The sequence below is a fragment of the Pogona vitticeps genome, chromosome 3, assembly GCF_051106095.1.
Source record: "Pogona vitticeps strain Pit_001003342236 chromosome 3, PviZW2.1, whole genome shotgun sequence".
Classification (NCBI taxonomy): domain Eukaryota; kingdom Metazoa; phylum Chordata; class Lepidosauria; order Squamata; family Agamidae; genus Pogona; species Pogona vitticeps.
The window spans coordinates 85,832,501-85,848,967 of record NC_135785.1 but is presented as its reverse complement, the minus strand read 5'-3'; the positions used below and the strand labels follow the sequence as shown (position 1 = coordinate 85,848,967).

General features: G+C 37.2%; 1 protein-coding gene across 11 annotated transcripts in view; it reads right to left on the bottom strand.

Annotated features, from left to right (window-relative positions):
• Positions 1-700: 700 nt before the first annotated feature.
• Positions 701-16,467, bottom strand: part of SGMS1 (sphingomyelin synthase 1) — a 99,653-nt gene continuing 83,886 nt past the window's right edge. For 8 of the 11 annotated variants that reach the window (XM_072995273.2, XM_020801286.3, XM_020801285.3 and 5 more), the window contains 5 exons: positions 9,715-10,562; positions 6,365-6,482; positions 4,968-5,121; positions 2,944-3,110; positions 701-2,322 (listed from right to left, as the gene is read on the bottom strand). In XM_072995273.2, the coding sequence (XP_072851374.1) occupies positions 2,143-2,322; positions 2,944-3,110; positions 4,968-5,121; positions 6,365-6,482; positions 9,715-10,337 (1,242 nt within the window). In that variant the 5' untranslated portion in view covers positions 10,338-10,562 and the 3' untranslated portion in view covers positions 701-2,142. The remainder of the gene's footprint in view (positions 2,323-2,943; positions 3,111-4,967; positions 5,122-6,364; positions 6,483-9,714; positions 10,563-16,467) is intronic. The other 3 variants (XM_020801291.3, XM_020801290.3, XM_072995274.2) reach the window with 1 other exon arrangement.

Here is a 16,467-nt window from a genome sequence, read left to right as displayed (position 1 = left end):
CCCATCTAGTCCAGCTTACTGTATTTTACAGTGGCCCCACCAGATGCCTCTGGGAGCACACAAGACAACTAGATACCTGTTGCACTATTCTCTGCCGCCCCAAAGTTTCTCATTCTTTATGACAGTTTTGCCTACTATCCCTTGCTACCACCCTTATGACCAGAATACTTTCCCAAAATATCTAGACAGTATTACTTCCTGAAAGTTCACTTTGCCTTTAAAATCTTCTGTCAGTGGCCATGTGGGTTGCAGGATATTAAGTTACAGTCAGGAAAAGGAAGTTTTCTAAGCAAGGGGCTCCTTTAAAAAAACATGTATTTCATTTCCCTTTTACAGTCCCTTATATTTCTTTTTTTCATACTCTTTCATTCTCTGAAAGATACAGAGAAGACATGCTTTTAAAGACTGATGAGGTCATGACATGGCTGTAGGTTAAGATCCATCAGACGAAGATGAACTGTATGTAGAAAGAGAACAAGCTTCTCTGAAATTAGTTGCTTTATGACAACAGAGTCATCTTCAAAACTAATTCAGATTTCCCAAAGTTCCACTTTGCTGACAAAATGTCTAATGGACAAAACATGCAATGATAATCTAATAATTCGTCACAGGCCTACACTTGAAAGCTAAAACAGATTCAGTGAATCGCAAAATCCATTAAAGTCAAACTGACACAAATGAAGTTTAACATTAAATAAGATTACTTGTTTAAAATCCTTTTTTATTTTCCTTCACCATTATTGTTTTACAATACAAATTTCACCTTGTTGAACACACAAAAAACCCTACAGAAGATAACTCTGCTTCACATAAAATACAGAATGAATATATATATATTTATATATATAGATATATATATGCCTCTTCATTCTTAAAAAACTATTTTGTTCTGTGCATTGGCAAGTATAGGATAGAATACTTCCCTCCAAACACAATATGTATGGCAGGATTGACATTTTAGAGTTACATGCAGTTTCTGCACAATTCTCTTTTCAAGATATCAATTGTTTTTCAACAATCTTTTTATTAAGGGATGAGAATTATTTAATATTTGAATTTGAATTTGAATTTACTGATTATGGGGGGTAGTAATCTGCAAAAAGAAACTAATGGATATTTTCTAATATTTCAAACCCATATATATGGAATAGACAGTAAAATAATTTAAGAAGCACATTTCACTCTAATCCACCCAAAATGCTCAAAGACTTGATCATCATATTTGGTTTTCTTTCCAACTCAATCATCTGAACATTGCAAGTAGATTTCCAGTTTAATTTATATATAAAATCAAAATTTATTAATGTGTACAATACATATAATCTTGTTTTCATGGAATACTTTATTTTAAATAAAATCTTTTAAAGACTGCCTACTGACCGTACTATCAAGACAAGAAAGGCACTAGAAATGGACAAATCTCTCTCCCAAGAAGCATTTTTTAAATTTAAACTCTTTTCTCTGACCTGTAAAAATCTTTTTTTAGATTTTATTTTTACGCATATCATTTTGAAAAATAAAGTTAGGAAATACTTAGAAAATCACTTTACAACATAATAATTTTTTGCACCTTTTGACACTGTCACTGCAGATTTACAAAATCAAAGTTTACCAAACCTTTCTGTGTCTGTCATTTGTAGCTTCAGTGAAACAGGTAGAAAGATTCCTGTATATTATCCCAGTCAGGTATTTAGAAACCTTCATATAGACATTTGCTAGAAAATGGCTTACAGCCCAATCTTTGGGGCAAGAGATATGAAAATTATGTTTTCCCAAGAAAATAATATGCTTTATTCCCAGACGAGCCTGGAAAGACCAGAACTTATGATATAAAAGCCTTTTTTTGTTTATGCTGCTGCATCATATACAAAGAAACATGGTGATGAGCAATGCAAATCCAAAATCTAGTAACAAGAAATGTATACAGTGCATGATAATTTCCACTTCTTTATTGATGTCCATCGCAGATCCTTTGGAGAGAGAAAAATATCACAGTGCTTATCAGGTAGGAGAACAGATTTAAGTCAAGGAAATGATTAAAAGGTAGAAGATAGGGGGTGCAGTTCAATTTCTATGGCATCTCATCTTGGGGAGTTCTTAGCACTTTGGGACAGTTCTCCTGCCATCTACTTTTTGTAGCTGTTATGTATCATTTACCAATCTGCTGTATTTATGTTGTCTACCCAGATGGAGTGCTTGCCAGGAAAATGGCCAATGATAGGTACGTGGTACAATGCCCTGGACATTCTTTTCAAAGTACTGGAAGGGCCTGTACCACCAAACCCGTGCAAGAAGGTTAGTCTGAGAAGCTTCTTTTAGCACCTGCAAAAGAAAATATTTATCAGTTAAGCTGTATGAAAGAAAGACAGCTCCAACATTCAGTCATAAATGCAGGGTATTTATTCTTCAATGACCGCACGTGTCTTTCTTAGCACTGGTAGAAGGCTAGGGATCTCTCAGGAAAGACCCACCTAACCAGTTATATTGCATACGGTCAGCATGTAATTTCACAACCTTTGAGGAAGTTCTATTCTAAAGTAGCTGTTATTTCCAAATCTTCCAAAGTTTCCAGTTCAGTATAAGATGCAGGTCATTCTGACTATTACATTTCCGAAAGAGGAACTAACTACAGCTCCAAAGCAACCATTATTTGCATCTTTCACAACTTTAACAGTCTACTTTCAAAAGGATGACTTTGCAAGTCATGCCTCCTGCTTCCATACTTCTAATGTCTTGTGAGAAGATGAGACATGAATATATTTGAGCCAGATATAATTTGTGTACTCCTAAGCACATGAAAAGTTACTTCTAAAAAGAATAAATATAAAGGTATGCTGAAGCCATCAAAACCTTAGCAGTAGAGAGATGATGCTCTAGGCTCTGGAGAATCATCTTATCATTGCTTGGTTATAGAAAGCTTTAGGAAACGAAGAACAGACTCACTTGTTGATTGGCCATTGTGTGATACCACCAGAAAAGCCTTGTAGTGATGTAGTAAGCCACTACCACATCCACAGTATAGTGGTCATGAGCTAAGAGAATACAGAACATCCCAATTATACTAAGAGCCCAGCAAATCCAATGATACCACCAGAGACGCCGAGGTGAATCTAAAAGCAATGAAAAACACATGACCAAAGTCATTAATTTCATATAGTTTGTACGTTATGCCTCACGTTATGCCTCACAGAATTCTCAAATTATTTTAAGTTTTAAAACTTCACATAAATTAAAACCAACAATTGGAATAAATATGATGTAGACCTGTGCGACATTCAACTGAGATCTCCATTTAAAACGTATTTTTCATTTTTATGATAAATTTATCCAAACGTAACAATCAGAGTTATTTGTTAGGGCCACGTTCGTTCGTTCGCTTAGTCGTTTAGTCATGTCCGACTCTTCGTGACCCCATGGACCAGAGCACGCCAGGCCCTCCTATCTTCTACTGCCTCCCGGAGTTGTGTCAAATTCATGTTGGTTGCTTCGCAGACACTGTCCAGCCATCTCATCCTCGGTCGTCCCCTTCTCCTCTTGCCTTCACACTTTCCCAACATCAGGGTCTTTTCCAGGGAGTCTTTTCTTCTCATTAGATGGCCAATTGTTGGGTTTTCCAAACTTGCTGGCATATTGAATGTAGCACCTTAACAGCATCATCTTTCAAAATTTTAAATAGTTCAACTGGAATGCCGTCACCTCCACTGGCCTTGTTGTTAGCCAGGCTTTCTAAGGCCGCACTATACCTTAAACTGCAGACATAGGTATTTCCCTGAGCCCCCCTCCCCTCAAACTGCTGTCTTTCAAAAGTGAAGGAAAGTAAAAACAGCAAATGGTAAAGACTCAACATTTCTTGCCCCATCACCACAGCAATACACCTCCAACTGCAGGAATGTAATGCAATCCAGAGTTTGAATTTAAAAGCAAAAATAAAATCAACTATGCGTATAATACCTTTGTAATTGAATTAGAAGTACATTTATCAAGAACTATAAATTAATTGGTCCCTAAAACCTTTTTTATCTATCTATCTATCTATCTATCTATCTATCTATCTATCTATCTATCTATCTATCTATCTATCTATCTATCTATCTATCTATCTATCTATCTATCTATCTATCTATCTATCTATTTATTATTTTTGCCACAGCCCAGTTTTAAATACAACAGTGAAATAAACTGTTCTATCATGGCTGGCATTTTAACAAATAAGTTTGGCATAACAGCAAATTTAAACGAAGTAATTTAAAGTCACTACTCAGCAGCTATCTGCCACTGAATCATTTCTGTTGCAAAGGCAGAACCCACCCAACAGGATTTCAGCCTGTGTGTGCTTCAATTGCTTTAATACAGTGGTGCCTCGCAAGACAAGCGCTCCGTTTTACGACGAAATCGCATAACAACGAAGTTTTTGCGATCGCAAAAGCAATCACAAAACAATGTTTCCTATGGAGGAATTTCGCTTTGCGATGATCAGTTCCCTGCTTCGGGAACCGATTCTCGCAAAACAACGATTTTCCTACAGCTGATCGGTTGTTTCAAAATGGCCGCTGGGTAAAAAAATGGCTGTCCGCTGTTTTCTGGGACGGATTCCTCGCTGCACGGGCAGCGAAAATGGCCACACTATAGAGGATCTTCGCTGGATGGTGAGTTTCAAGCCCATAGGAACACATTAATCAGGTTTTAATGTGTTTCTATGGGCTTTTAAATTTCACTTTACGATGTTTTCATTCTACAGCGATTTCGCTGGAACAAATTAATATTGTAATGTGAGGCACCACTGTAATTAGATCCCTAAATGTACTTTTAAATAACAATATAATCAGGCTAAAACCTACTGGTAGATGGGGAAACTTTTATGATGTGGCCCAAGATTAATTGACTGACACACTATTTAGTCTGATATTGAGAAATGACCAATTAATTTATAATTTTCGATAAATGTACTTCTTGATAAATGTACTTACACTCTTTGATAAATAAGTATGTAAGTGTTAACATAACTGTGTGACCACTATACAGGTAGTCACCACACATGTCATGTGATCCTGTAATAGACAGGCCGCCTCCAGAAAGTAGCTTCATTATCCTCCTCATGTGCGATTCCCAATCTCCAAAGAGCTGTGGGAAAGAAATGCAGGGTTGGGATGGGGAATCAGCATGTTATTTACAGATTAAGATGCACACTGTTTACCATCTTACAGAGTAAAGAAAAAGAGAGAGAATGCTAATCTTATATTCAGAACTTAACATTTTTGTAGCATCCCGCCTCCTGAATAATCCTAAGAAAACCTTCACCATAGAATGCCTGTTTTCTCTCATGCCTTTGTAGAAAAGTCATTATTAATATAAATACCACTTTATTCGTTCATTTCTGATCAGAATAATGAAAACTATAAACAGAAAAGCAGGTACATTTCTCAACATCATTTTTCTTTATGCTATCAGTTCAATGACTACAGTAAGTATAAATCACATGGAGAAAAATAAAAGACAATAAACCAAAATGCTTTTGGTTATACTTTTGTTACATTCATTTAAAAAAAACCTTCCTATAACTGTAAAAACTAGATAACTGACAGGATCCTGAGCAGTTTGCTTGTATATTATGGCCATGCCTGTGAAGATATCTTACAACAGATAACAGGGTCCTAAGATAATTAAAATTATCATTAAAATGGATAATTGGTTACAAAGGTTGCAACATAAAGTCTCCTTTTGTCTGAAAGTGGTTAGCTCGAAATGTTCAACACAGATGATCATGCGTAGGTGTGGTGGAATAAAATGGCCATTCCTATCCCTTGTAATCAAGGTTTTAATCTAGGAAGGCCTTGGTTAGATCTCTGTCTTGTACTTTGACAGAGAAAACACAACCCTCTTGAGTTTTTTTGAATTGTCAGTATCTTCTACAAAATAAGTCACAGTGAATTATGTAACTGGGGTTAATATCACTCCAAATGGACAACAGCTTTTATACGACTGTTTGAAAGATGGCACTGTTATGTGTGGGATGAGATATCTACATTTTGGGAACTAACATGTCCTTTAACTATATCCTTTATAGCAACTGTGGTCCGCACTGGAAAAAACTGATCCACTGCTGGGATTAAAGCCAGTATGATAAATAATATAACTGCTTTCAATCAGAATGCCAACCCCAGCCCCCTCTAGGTCAGCCGCTGGAGTACAATGGAGAGACTGGACTAAATTCTGACAGAACCAGCTGAGCAACAAGTGATACTAATTAGCACTGAAAAGATTCTTGCCCATTCTTTTTGGCAAGCAATTCTTAAGTCAGTCTGACCAAACTGTTCCAAAAACTGGAGAAGATATTTGATAATTACAGTACAGGAAAAGAAATTACCTTTGGAGAACAGTTGAAATGCATGCCAGGTACTGGGAGTGTTGTTACATACATTGTAATACACCGATACAAGTACAATGTGCCAACTATACAAAAAAATCTTCTGCCAATAATAGACCTAAAGGGGGAAAGAGGGGAAATTTTTGTATCATATGAATAAGTTCAGGATAAAATATGTTGTCCTAGATACTATTTACGTATATGTACCAGGACAAGGCATTTATCCATTTTCAGGTAGGCAGTAAAACATTTTAAACAAACAAAATATGCCACTTCCATGTAATGGTGGTAGAATAGACCTGGGAATATCAAGATGACAATGTCAGCAGCAATTCTTAGAAAAGAATGTGAACTCTTCATGTCGTGAATAGAAGTACAGTCCAAATCCCATTCTTCCCTCCCAGGATGGTCACGAGTGGAACCATAGGCTAGTCTATGTAGATAGGAGCAAGTACTGGACAAAAATAAGGTCTGCAACCTGCTTCTCATTACACAGATCTCCAGTGGCAGGGAGCAAGTCCAGCCTCCAGCAACAATTCCTGGAAATGAATGTCAAGATTCCCAAAACTATTTGAATGAATATATATATTTATTTTTATATATATTCCCTTTCCGTAGACTAATCTTATCAATTATTTAAGATTCCCTACTGCCTATTTACAGTCTTTTTTTAAAAAATAGGCGTCAGTCAAAGTCATTCCCTTACTGCGAAGGGAAAACGACATATCTTGCAATATTGATAGGCACTATTCTCGTTCTAAATTGACAGATATGCTCAATATTAAGGAGAACCTATCAGTAATTGGTGTAACTTCATTCCAGCCTTTTAAATATGAATGATAAGCTAGTTTGTTTGAAACTTCATATGAACACTCTTAAATATTATAAGGCATTTTCTCCAATCTGTTAAATTTGACCTCAGCAAATATCTCGCACAGTACATTCAGATGGGGCTGAAGATTATGTAAGATATTTTGAATTTTTCATTGTACTTTTAGAAAATAAAATTCCATGTCAAGCACAGGACTGTTAATTCCACTGAAATTCCTATTCCATATTTAATTATTTTTATCTGTTAGGGAATCAAAGAATAATCTGAAAACAACTGCTTGCATCCACACTTAGTCAAATAATCTCATTGGGTTTGTTTTAAATACGAATAAGTGTGCATCCATAAAGGTACATATATAATAAATTTATATAATATATAATATTATACACAAACTCTTGTTTTATCATCTGCCAGGACAGCATAAGCACTGGCAGCTTCTACGAAGCTTTGAGTACAGTTCTGGAAGGAGACTATATATAGATAATCCAAGGACCAGCCTAATAAGTACAGGTCAGCTAGTTCACATAAGTATAGTTGTCAGGTGGTGAACTCGCCATGGTTACTATGCACTGAATAGCTGTGATCTGATTACCACCAGTCACTGATTACCAGCATTACTGAAATCAGAGATCTGCAATGTATTCAAGGAACAATTTACATTCAATATAGGCACTCATGCAAAAGTCATAAATATTTACATAAGGGTATAATGGTTATAAGATTTTTAGTTTCCTTTTTTTTTAAGTGCAGCCACAAGCCTCATCTCCAATGCTGCAACATTCCTCTGCTTTTAAAGTGACTATCTACATAGGGCACTCATTGATGTCAAAATGCCATTAGGTGCACAGAACTAGCAACACCAGTCTTTGAAACCCTCATGTCACATACTCAAAACCCAACTCTAAAACTGCTATTCAAATCTGACATTACTTCAGGCTAAAAATTTGGGCAATACGTCATCAAGATTTACAGTCTTGTAACATAAGCAAGAATGAAGGCAGCAACAATGAATAAAATGTTAGTCCTCAACCGTTTTGTCAAAATCTAATTTTTAATATCAACACCAACACTTCAAAGCACACAGAGAAACTAAAGGAACTGGAAGTGTGAATGTGGCTTTGTAGAATGTGGATGTCAGGATTGTGATGGTTTCAGCAGTTTCTCGTAGTTCTACTAGCAAAAATAATTTTCTGCATCTTTTAGGCTTAATGATATCAGTATTCACCATTTAATAAAAAAGTTCTGAAGAACTACACACTACTGATTGATGGTCTGGTGAATACATCACATAGTGCAATTGCCATATGAAAGCTGCCTTGAGTTGCTTCATGCTCCAGTTCAGTGCAATGCCTGAATATCATTGTGAGTAGTAAATAACAATGTACTGTACAGCCGTTTCCTTAATTTCTTTTGTGCCTAGAGATACTTGTATGGTATCACTTTCTCAATGATACCATATAAGTATCTCTAGGCACAAAAGAAACTAAGGAAACGGCTGTACATTGTTATTTACTACTCACAGTGATATTTTATTACACTTGATTATATTTACCCTGTTTCTCCTAACCTGAAAATAAGCCCTAGTAAGATTTTTCAAGATGCTCGTAATATAAACCCTACCCCCCCCAAAAAGCCCGTTAAGTGAAACACCGCCCTCCACCATTGTGCAGCAACCAGAAGAAGATGACATGACTGTATTTGAATAAATATAGGTTGTTGTACACAAAAAAATAACACATCTCCTGAAAATAAGCCCTAATGCGTTTTTGGAGCAAAAACTAATATAAGACCCTGTCTTATTTTTGGGGAAACACAGTATATGCCACTTCTCCAATTTGATCACAGTACTTTGGGAGGTTGTTAGTTCAGTGGTGCCTCGCTTTACGATTGCCCCACATTACGATCAATCCACTTTACGATGATCTTTTTGCGATCGCAAAACGATGGTCTAAATGGGGGAATTTGCTTTGCGATGATCGGTTCCCTGCTCCGGCAACAGATTCTTCGCAAAATGATGTTTTTCTAACAGCTAATCGCGGTTTCAAAATGGCCACCGGGTAATTAAAATGGCTCCCCGCTGTGTTTAGGGACGGATTCCTTGCTATACAGGCAGCGAAAATAGCCACTGTATGGAAGATCTTCACTGGATGGTGAGTTTTTACCTCACTGGAACGCATTGAACAGATTTCAATGCATTTCAATGGGTTTTTTTATTTCGGTTTATGATGTTTTCACTTAACGGCAATTTTCCTGGAACGGATTATCGTCGTTAAGTGAGGCACCATTGTAGTCTGAAAACTACAAGAATAAAAACAACAACAATAAAACCACCAAGTTATTCTGTTTCACATAACATTTACAATCTATTATATTTCATGATTTGCAAATATGGCTGTCAATTGCATTGGTAGTTGTCACAGTCAGCTAAAAAGGAGGGGATAATTGATTTTGTGGAGTTTTTATTCAATTCTCTAAGGCAAGACTGAAAGAAGTGATATCAGGAGATAACTATACTTACTTGTATTTTAAGAACAGCCACTGAATTAACCAGAGTCCCACAAGGATCAAGCCATTGATTTCACAGATAGAAAAGGCCCATTGCACACGGTTAAAGTAATCAAAAAATGCATCTGGCAGGGGCGGCTCCACCTCCTTGGGAGGCACTCGTTCATGGACAACTGAAATTGTCACTGTTGTAAAGACTAAACAGCAAAGTGCATAAAGAAATGCCAGCAGTGTCTTCTCCCACTCCATGGGGTGCTGGGAACGTTCAGGCTCTGGCATGGGGATTTTAATCATTTCCTTCCTATACCCGTTCGGCATTCCATTCGGTTTTGTTTTGCTCTTGAAGCCATTTTCACCGGTGGAAGCTTCTGTACTGATGATCAAGTGCCCGTTGGCATGCCCATTTTTATGTGCCTCAATGTGGTGCTCCATTTTTAAAGTTTCTATCATGTACAGAAGTCGTTGACCGTTGTCAGAAGATATACGTGACAAAGGGGGCTTCTCAAAATCCTCTTTTTTAAGATTAATCAAATCCTGCCCAGTGAAGTGTTTCAATGGTTCACAGTATTCTGGCACAGCATTTTCCATCAACCAATCTGCCACCTCCTTGGGTGACCAGAGCACAACTTCTTTCATTTCGTCAGAACACTTGCATGTAATCTTAACAATCGCTTCAAACAGGACAGTTGTTGCTCGTTTTCCAGAACAGAAAGCTCCTCTTTGGCTTGCTCATCCTGTCGAAACCAGAGCAGAAACCAGTTTTGCAGGTTGATGTGTAACAGTTTCAAATCATGTGGCACAAATATCAACACATGGTATGTAAAGGAAACATTCACTTCATTTTGCATCTGAGTTGATTTTCTAAAGTTAAGAGGAAAACAAAGAGCTCAGTTAGCACAGTATTTACTAGCAAAGCTGCCATCAAGAGAAATGTTTGAAAGAGGTGCTCCCTATTTGGGAAACATTTGCTTTAAAACAATTAAATGCAGTGAGTTCCTTTCTTTATCTACATAAACAATTAAGCAGCATTAACAGGTGCCTCAACTATTCTGACACATGACATTTTGCTGACAGAAGTAAAGGACAAGTTGATCCCTACCCCTCAGGCTATGTCCTATACTCATCACCTAAATAAATGCTTTCACTCATGACTGGGTATTTCACATTACATGTTAAGTTCAACAATGCAAGATGCCGTTCTGTGCAGGGAAGCATTTGTAAAAGACCCAAGTACCACCACTCTAGTTGTCCCAAATCCTTACAAAAAAATTATAATATAAAACAAAATAAAATACAACTACTCAAAACAACTCCTTAAAATACCAAAATACGAAAACAGCACAATAATACAAAAGTGCACCCTCCACGGGGATCATCTGGTGATATTTTCTGTTATTTTATCCCATTCCCTTTCTAAAACTGGACTGAATCTTTTGAAGGTGAACAACCCTTCCCTTTTAAAAAACACAAAGTCTCCACCAATATCAATAAAATTATCCGCATATAACAATCTGTTCTTCATTTTCATATTACAGTAGTGCCTCGCAAGATGAATTTAATTCATTCCATGGTTAATGTTGTCTTGTGAAAAATTCATCTTGCGAAGCGCGTTTTCCCATAGGAATGCATTGAAATCCAATTAATGTGTTCCTATGGGCAAAAAAAGTCAGAACAAAGTCAAATTTGGTTTACAAAGAGTTTATTAAGTGCTCTTTGAAGCCATACATATTGTGCAGATGATTTCAAAAACTTCAATCAAAAAACTTTAATTTTTTTAACATCATAGAAAAACATTTAAAAATCAGCAAACATGAGACAGGAAAAAAAGGAAACCATTCGTCTTGTGAAGCACGGCCACAGGAACATTCGTCTTGTGAGTCATCAACCCCATTGTCAAAACCATTCGTCTTGCAAGTTTTTTTTTGTCCTGCGAGGCATTTGTCTTGCGAGGCACCACTGTATATATTAATCTGTCATTAACTGCTATATCCCAAACTCTTTGTGCCATTCATTCAATTTAAATTTATGCTTAACTTTCCAATTCGCCGCTACCATTAATCTTGCTGCTATAAATAAATTTGAAATCAATTATTTCATCATCTAACCCCACTGATCATATCACATATTGATAAAAGAGTTATCTTAGGGCAGATCTCTATATATAACGTTAGCATTTTATTTATTTCCTTAAAGACCAAGCTCCAAAATTTCAATATAGTCTCACATTCCTAACACATATGCATATACATATCTATTCCTGACAACCTATCTGACATAATTTAGAATGTTTAATATCCATAGTATTTCATTTCACCAGTTAAATACCTTCTCCAAATTAAAAAAGGCAACTTTATTCTTAGATCCACTTTAATATTCTTTTATTCCATGTATTCTTCTACACCTCAATACTTATTTCTTCTCCCCTTTCAGCATCTTATTTTCATCTGCCTTCTTCAATGCTACCATTTCTTCAAATCCTGTAAAATTCCTATATATACCATTTCTTTAGTCCACTTTTCTAATTGGACAAGGTTAAGTCAAGATGTTCTTTCCAATCCTAAAACTGCTATTATTTTCTCCCACCAATCTTTTAATCTAATAACTTGTTTCCTCCTTAGTAAATTTTCCAAACTCTTTTTCAAGTTTCTCGAATTTCTGTAACTCTACTACTAGTAGATGTAATGGAGAAGTTAATGGGATAAATATTTTTCTATAAAGAGCTTAATTCCATATTTTAATGCATTTTTAAGGAAAAGGTATTCAATGTTTTTAACAATACTCTTATTTTTGTTCATCTGTTTGCAAAGAATATCCTCAAGATACCTACCAGGTTCCTGCAATTCCAGCCTTGTCCATCTTAGATTATTAGATTGAGATATGATGTCCAGTATATGTCTCATTTAATTAGCTATATACTATAACCTTGTATTAGGAAGGCCTAACCCTTATGACTAAAGATGGGGGTATCTGATTAGCTACTCCTCGCAGAAAGACCCTCTCTGTGAGGTTGAAGAGTGGCTAATCCATCGCGAGCTCTGGAGCAATAGGAAGGGAGCACAATGATGAGTGGTTGGTCTGACCCCAGGGGGCCAGATCCTCGTTATCTGCACCTATGGGTAGATATTCATATTCAAATATGAATACCCCCATCTCTAGTTATGACCTTTGAGGTTTATACCATCTCTATTAATCTTTGCTCTTTTACCTCCATTAGTAAACTTATTAATCGTATTTTGCCAATCTTTAAACTCTTCTTCTGCCATCTTTATTGGTAATATCCCAAACAAAAAATTAACCTTAGGTAAAATCTTCATTTTAAATACTGCTATTCTAATGAACTATGAGAGTTCAATCTTTCTAAATTCATCACTTTATTTGTTATTTCTTGCTTTGAGTTATCAAAGTTTTCCTTTTTCAAACATTCTAGGCTTTCTGGAATATTTATACTTCAATACTTAGCAGGCTTACATATATTAGTATGTTTCCTAATTATGGTTGTTGTGGGTTTTTCGGCTCTTTGGCCGTGTTCTGAAGGTTGTTCTTCCTAACGTTTCGCCAGTCTCTGTGGCTGGCATCTTCAGAGGACAGCACTTCAGAGGACAGGACCCAGAGCACAGAGTGCTGTCCTCTGAAGATGCCAGCCACAGAGACTGGCGAAATGTTAAGAACAACCTTCAGAACACGGCCAAAGAGCCCGAAAAACCCACAACAATCATTAGATCCCAGCCGTGAAAGCCTTCACGAATACATTTCCTAATTATCTCATTCTTTTTATTGTAATTAAACAACATCACCTCTAACTTGTGTCAATTTATTTGTACTCCCCTTATGTTTTCCCCATCATATTAAGATGAGTACAGTGGGGTCTCGACTTACAAATGGCTCGACATACGAACGTTTCGACTTACGAACCGTTCTCATAGGAATATATGGACGACTTACGAACTTAGATTCGAGTTACGAACTCTTTTTTCCCTTTTTTTAAAAGCTAAGTCATCTTATGTTAAAAGGAAAAAAGAAAAATATCCCCCTCTAGTGGCAGAAGGCGGAATAGCAGCTTCCCATTAGTTTCTATGGATGAAAAGAGCAGATACGGATTAAATGGTTTTCAATGCATTCCTATGGGAAATGCAGATTCGACTTAAGAACTTTTCGACCTGAGAACTGCCTTCCAATACGGATTAAGTTCGTAAGTCGAGACCCCACTGTACTTCAACTTTGGTACAGTTAGCATCAAAGAGTCTGTGTAAAAGACAGATAGATAAAACTTTATTACGGTCAAAGACCAGCCACAAATAAAACATTGAAATATATAAATATACAGAGGTATACAAAAATATTGGGATCAAATGCAAACACTCAGTTCTGAGGTGAACAACAACAGCATCAAAACATCTACTCTAAAGCAATTCCAGAATTTCTAGCAAATCATGCTCTAACTACAGAGGCTTGTCCACTTTTAGGGTCCTTTTTCTAATGCCCATTGCAGCAGTAAAAAATTTGGCAACCCTATGTGTAAGAATGGGATTGGAGTCAGACAGCAGCACATGCATACATTGTTGCTCTGTACAGCCGGGAAATCAGAGGAGAAACAAGTTCTTCACCTACATCCTTGTAAAATGTGCACCGCAACAGGATGTGATCAAGTGTTTCTATGTGCTTCATTCCACATGGGCAAAAGCTCTCTGCCCAGGGGATCTTTTTATATCGTCCCTCCTGCACTGCTGAAGGTAGTGGATTAAGCCGGGCCAGAGTAAACGCCCTTCTATGCCTGGGCTGCTCCAACTGGGCAAAATAAGGTGCTGTTGTAACCTTGTATAAATTGTCCTCCCTAAGGTAAAATTCTGGGGCACTGCTTAAATCATCTGTGTAAAAGAAAGGAAGCCAGAGTCATGGAAAAACATTACATACGCAAGTACGGATACATACATTAGACTGTATTTTAAAGCTAAGCCCAAATTAGAAATTCTGCAAAACAAATTCATGAGCCTGATACTGGGGCTCCCCCCAGGAACTCCCTCGGTTCACCTCAGAGCTGAATTAGGCCTACCCTAAATTGCTGCTAGAATCGATTTGGCTTATCTTAGTTATTGGCAAAGACTGAACAGTTTGGAGGACTCCTCCCTGACAAAGTGCTGCTGGTTAGAACAACTCAAGTCTGGTGGATGGGCACAACAATGTCACCAAAAATTACCATAAATGTCCACAACTTTCTGATGGAAAAGTTCCTTAGTTTAAGCTTTCGCAACCTTAGGAACTGGATCTTTGATCTTGATGCTAGTCAGGATAGGGCGGCTATTGTCCTGTTTGTTTACCTGGTATACCCAACTTCAGGTGAATCATGCAAAACCAAAATATTTTGAGTCACTAAATTTTTCCCAGATTCGCAGAGCTTTTATAGAACTTAGATTTGGACAGACGGCCTCAGCATACCTTGAAGGAAGATACAAAGGAAAACCAATCGAGGAACAAAAAATGTGTTTTGGCTGCAACTAGACTGAGGATCTAACTCATTATCTACTGTTCTGTCCTCTCTATAAAAATCCTAGAGAAAGATTTCTGTCACCCATCATTCAGAGGTATTTTAACTGTACCACCACTGAAACAGTAGTAGGATTGCTTGCTGATACACAGTTGCACATTACATATGCTGTAGCACAATTTGCACTAGCAGCTAAGAAGCTGAGACTTCAATTTGTCAGGGATCATAATGCCACATAAATGCTGAATACAGTGGATTGACATTATACGTTATGACAATATTCTTAGACCGGGTTTTATTGGTTTTAATGCTTTTAAGGTAATTACCTGTTTTAATTGGATTTTATATGCTACAGTAGTCACTACATTGTAAAGATCTATGGCCGGAAACCATAAAGTTTATATGTATGTATTTTTAAAGCAAAAACACACAAAGCCAGGATACGTGGTGGTACAACAGTTTACACAGGATGAACAGGACACGTGTGCCTGTTCTCTGGAAACAACTATTCTATTCTTTTGAAATCATATTTCTATTCAATACTGTAGAAATTACTTCCCTAAAAGAGGAATAATTGCATAGCTATGTTTGCTGTCCCTAAGTGGCCTTACACTATAAACTGCACTTATATTGCAGGCATATCACAGGGACACATAACATGGTAAAACATACAGGCCTGCTGCCAGATATTACATGCACTGTTGCGACTTGTACACTGTCCTCACAAATATTCATCTTACACTATTGGTAAACTTACAAGGAAAGAAATATACATCAGTTATATAATTAATGTGGATTAAACAGGATGTTGGGTGGAGCCAGTTCCAACTGTGATTTAGGGCTCAAGTTAACTATAAGTAAACCTTGGTTGGAGGCATACAGTAGTTTAAGTTGTCTTTTTTCTTTTCAAAATTTTCAGAACTAAAGAGAAACAGAAAAAAGAGCCAATGAAAAAAAAACAATACTCCTGGGCGGCTTCCTTGGGCTCTTGCTCCGCTTGGCAGAAAATCTGATGCGGCCCAGCCTCACCCAGACTCTGCCTCCAGCGGCCCCCGGGAGTTTCCTTAGCCCGGCTGGGGCTCTGAGGAGGAGAAGGGGCGCACAAGCCCTCGTCGCCGGCCACGACCCCCTCTGGCTCCTTCTTCACTATCACCACCAGCAGCAGCAGGATATGAAGAAGCGGAGAAGAGAGGGTGCGCCAGAGACCGCCTAGCCGGGGGGGAGGGGCATGACATAACAAAATTGTTAAAACCCTCATAGAATCGCCTTGACAAAGGAGAAAAG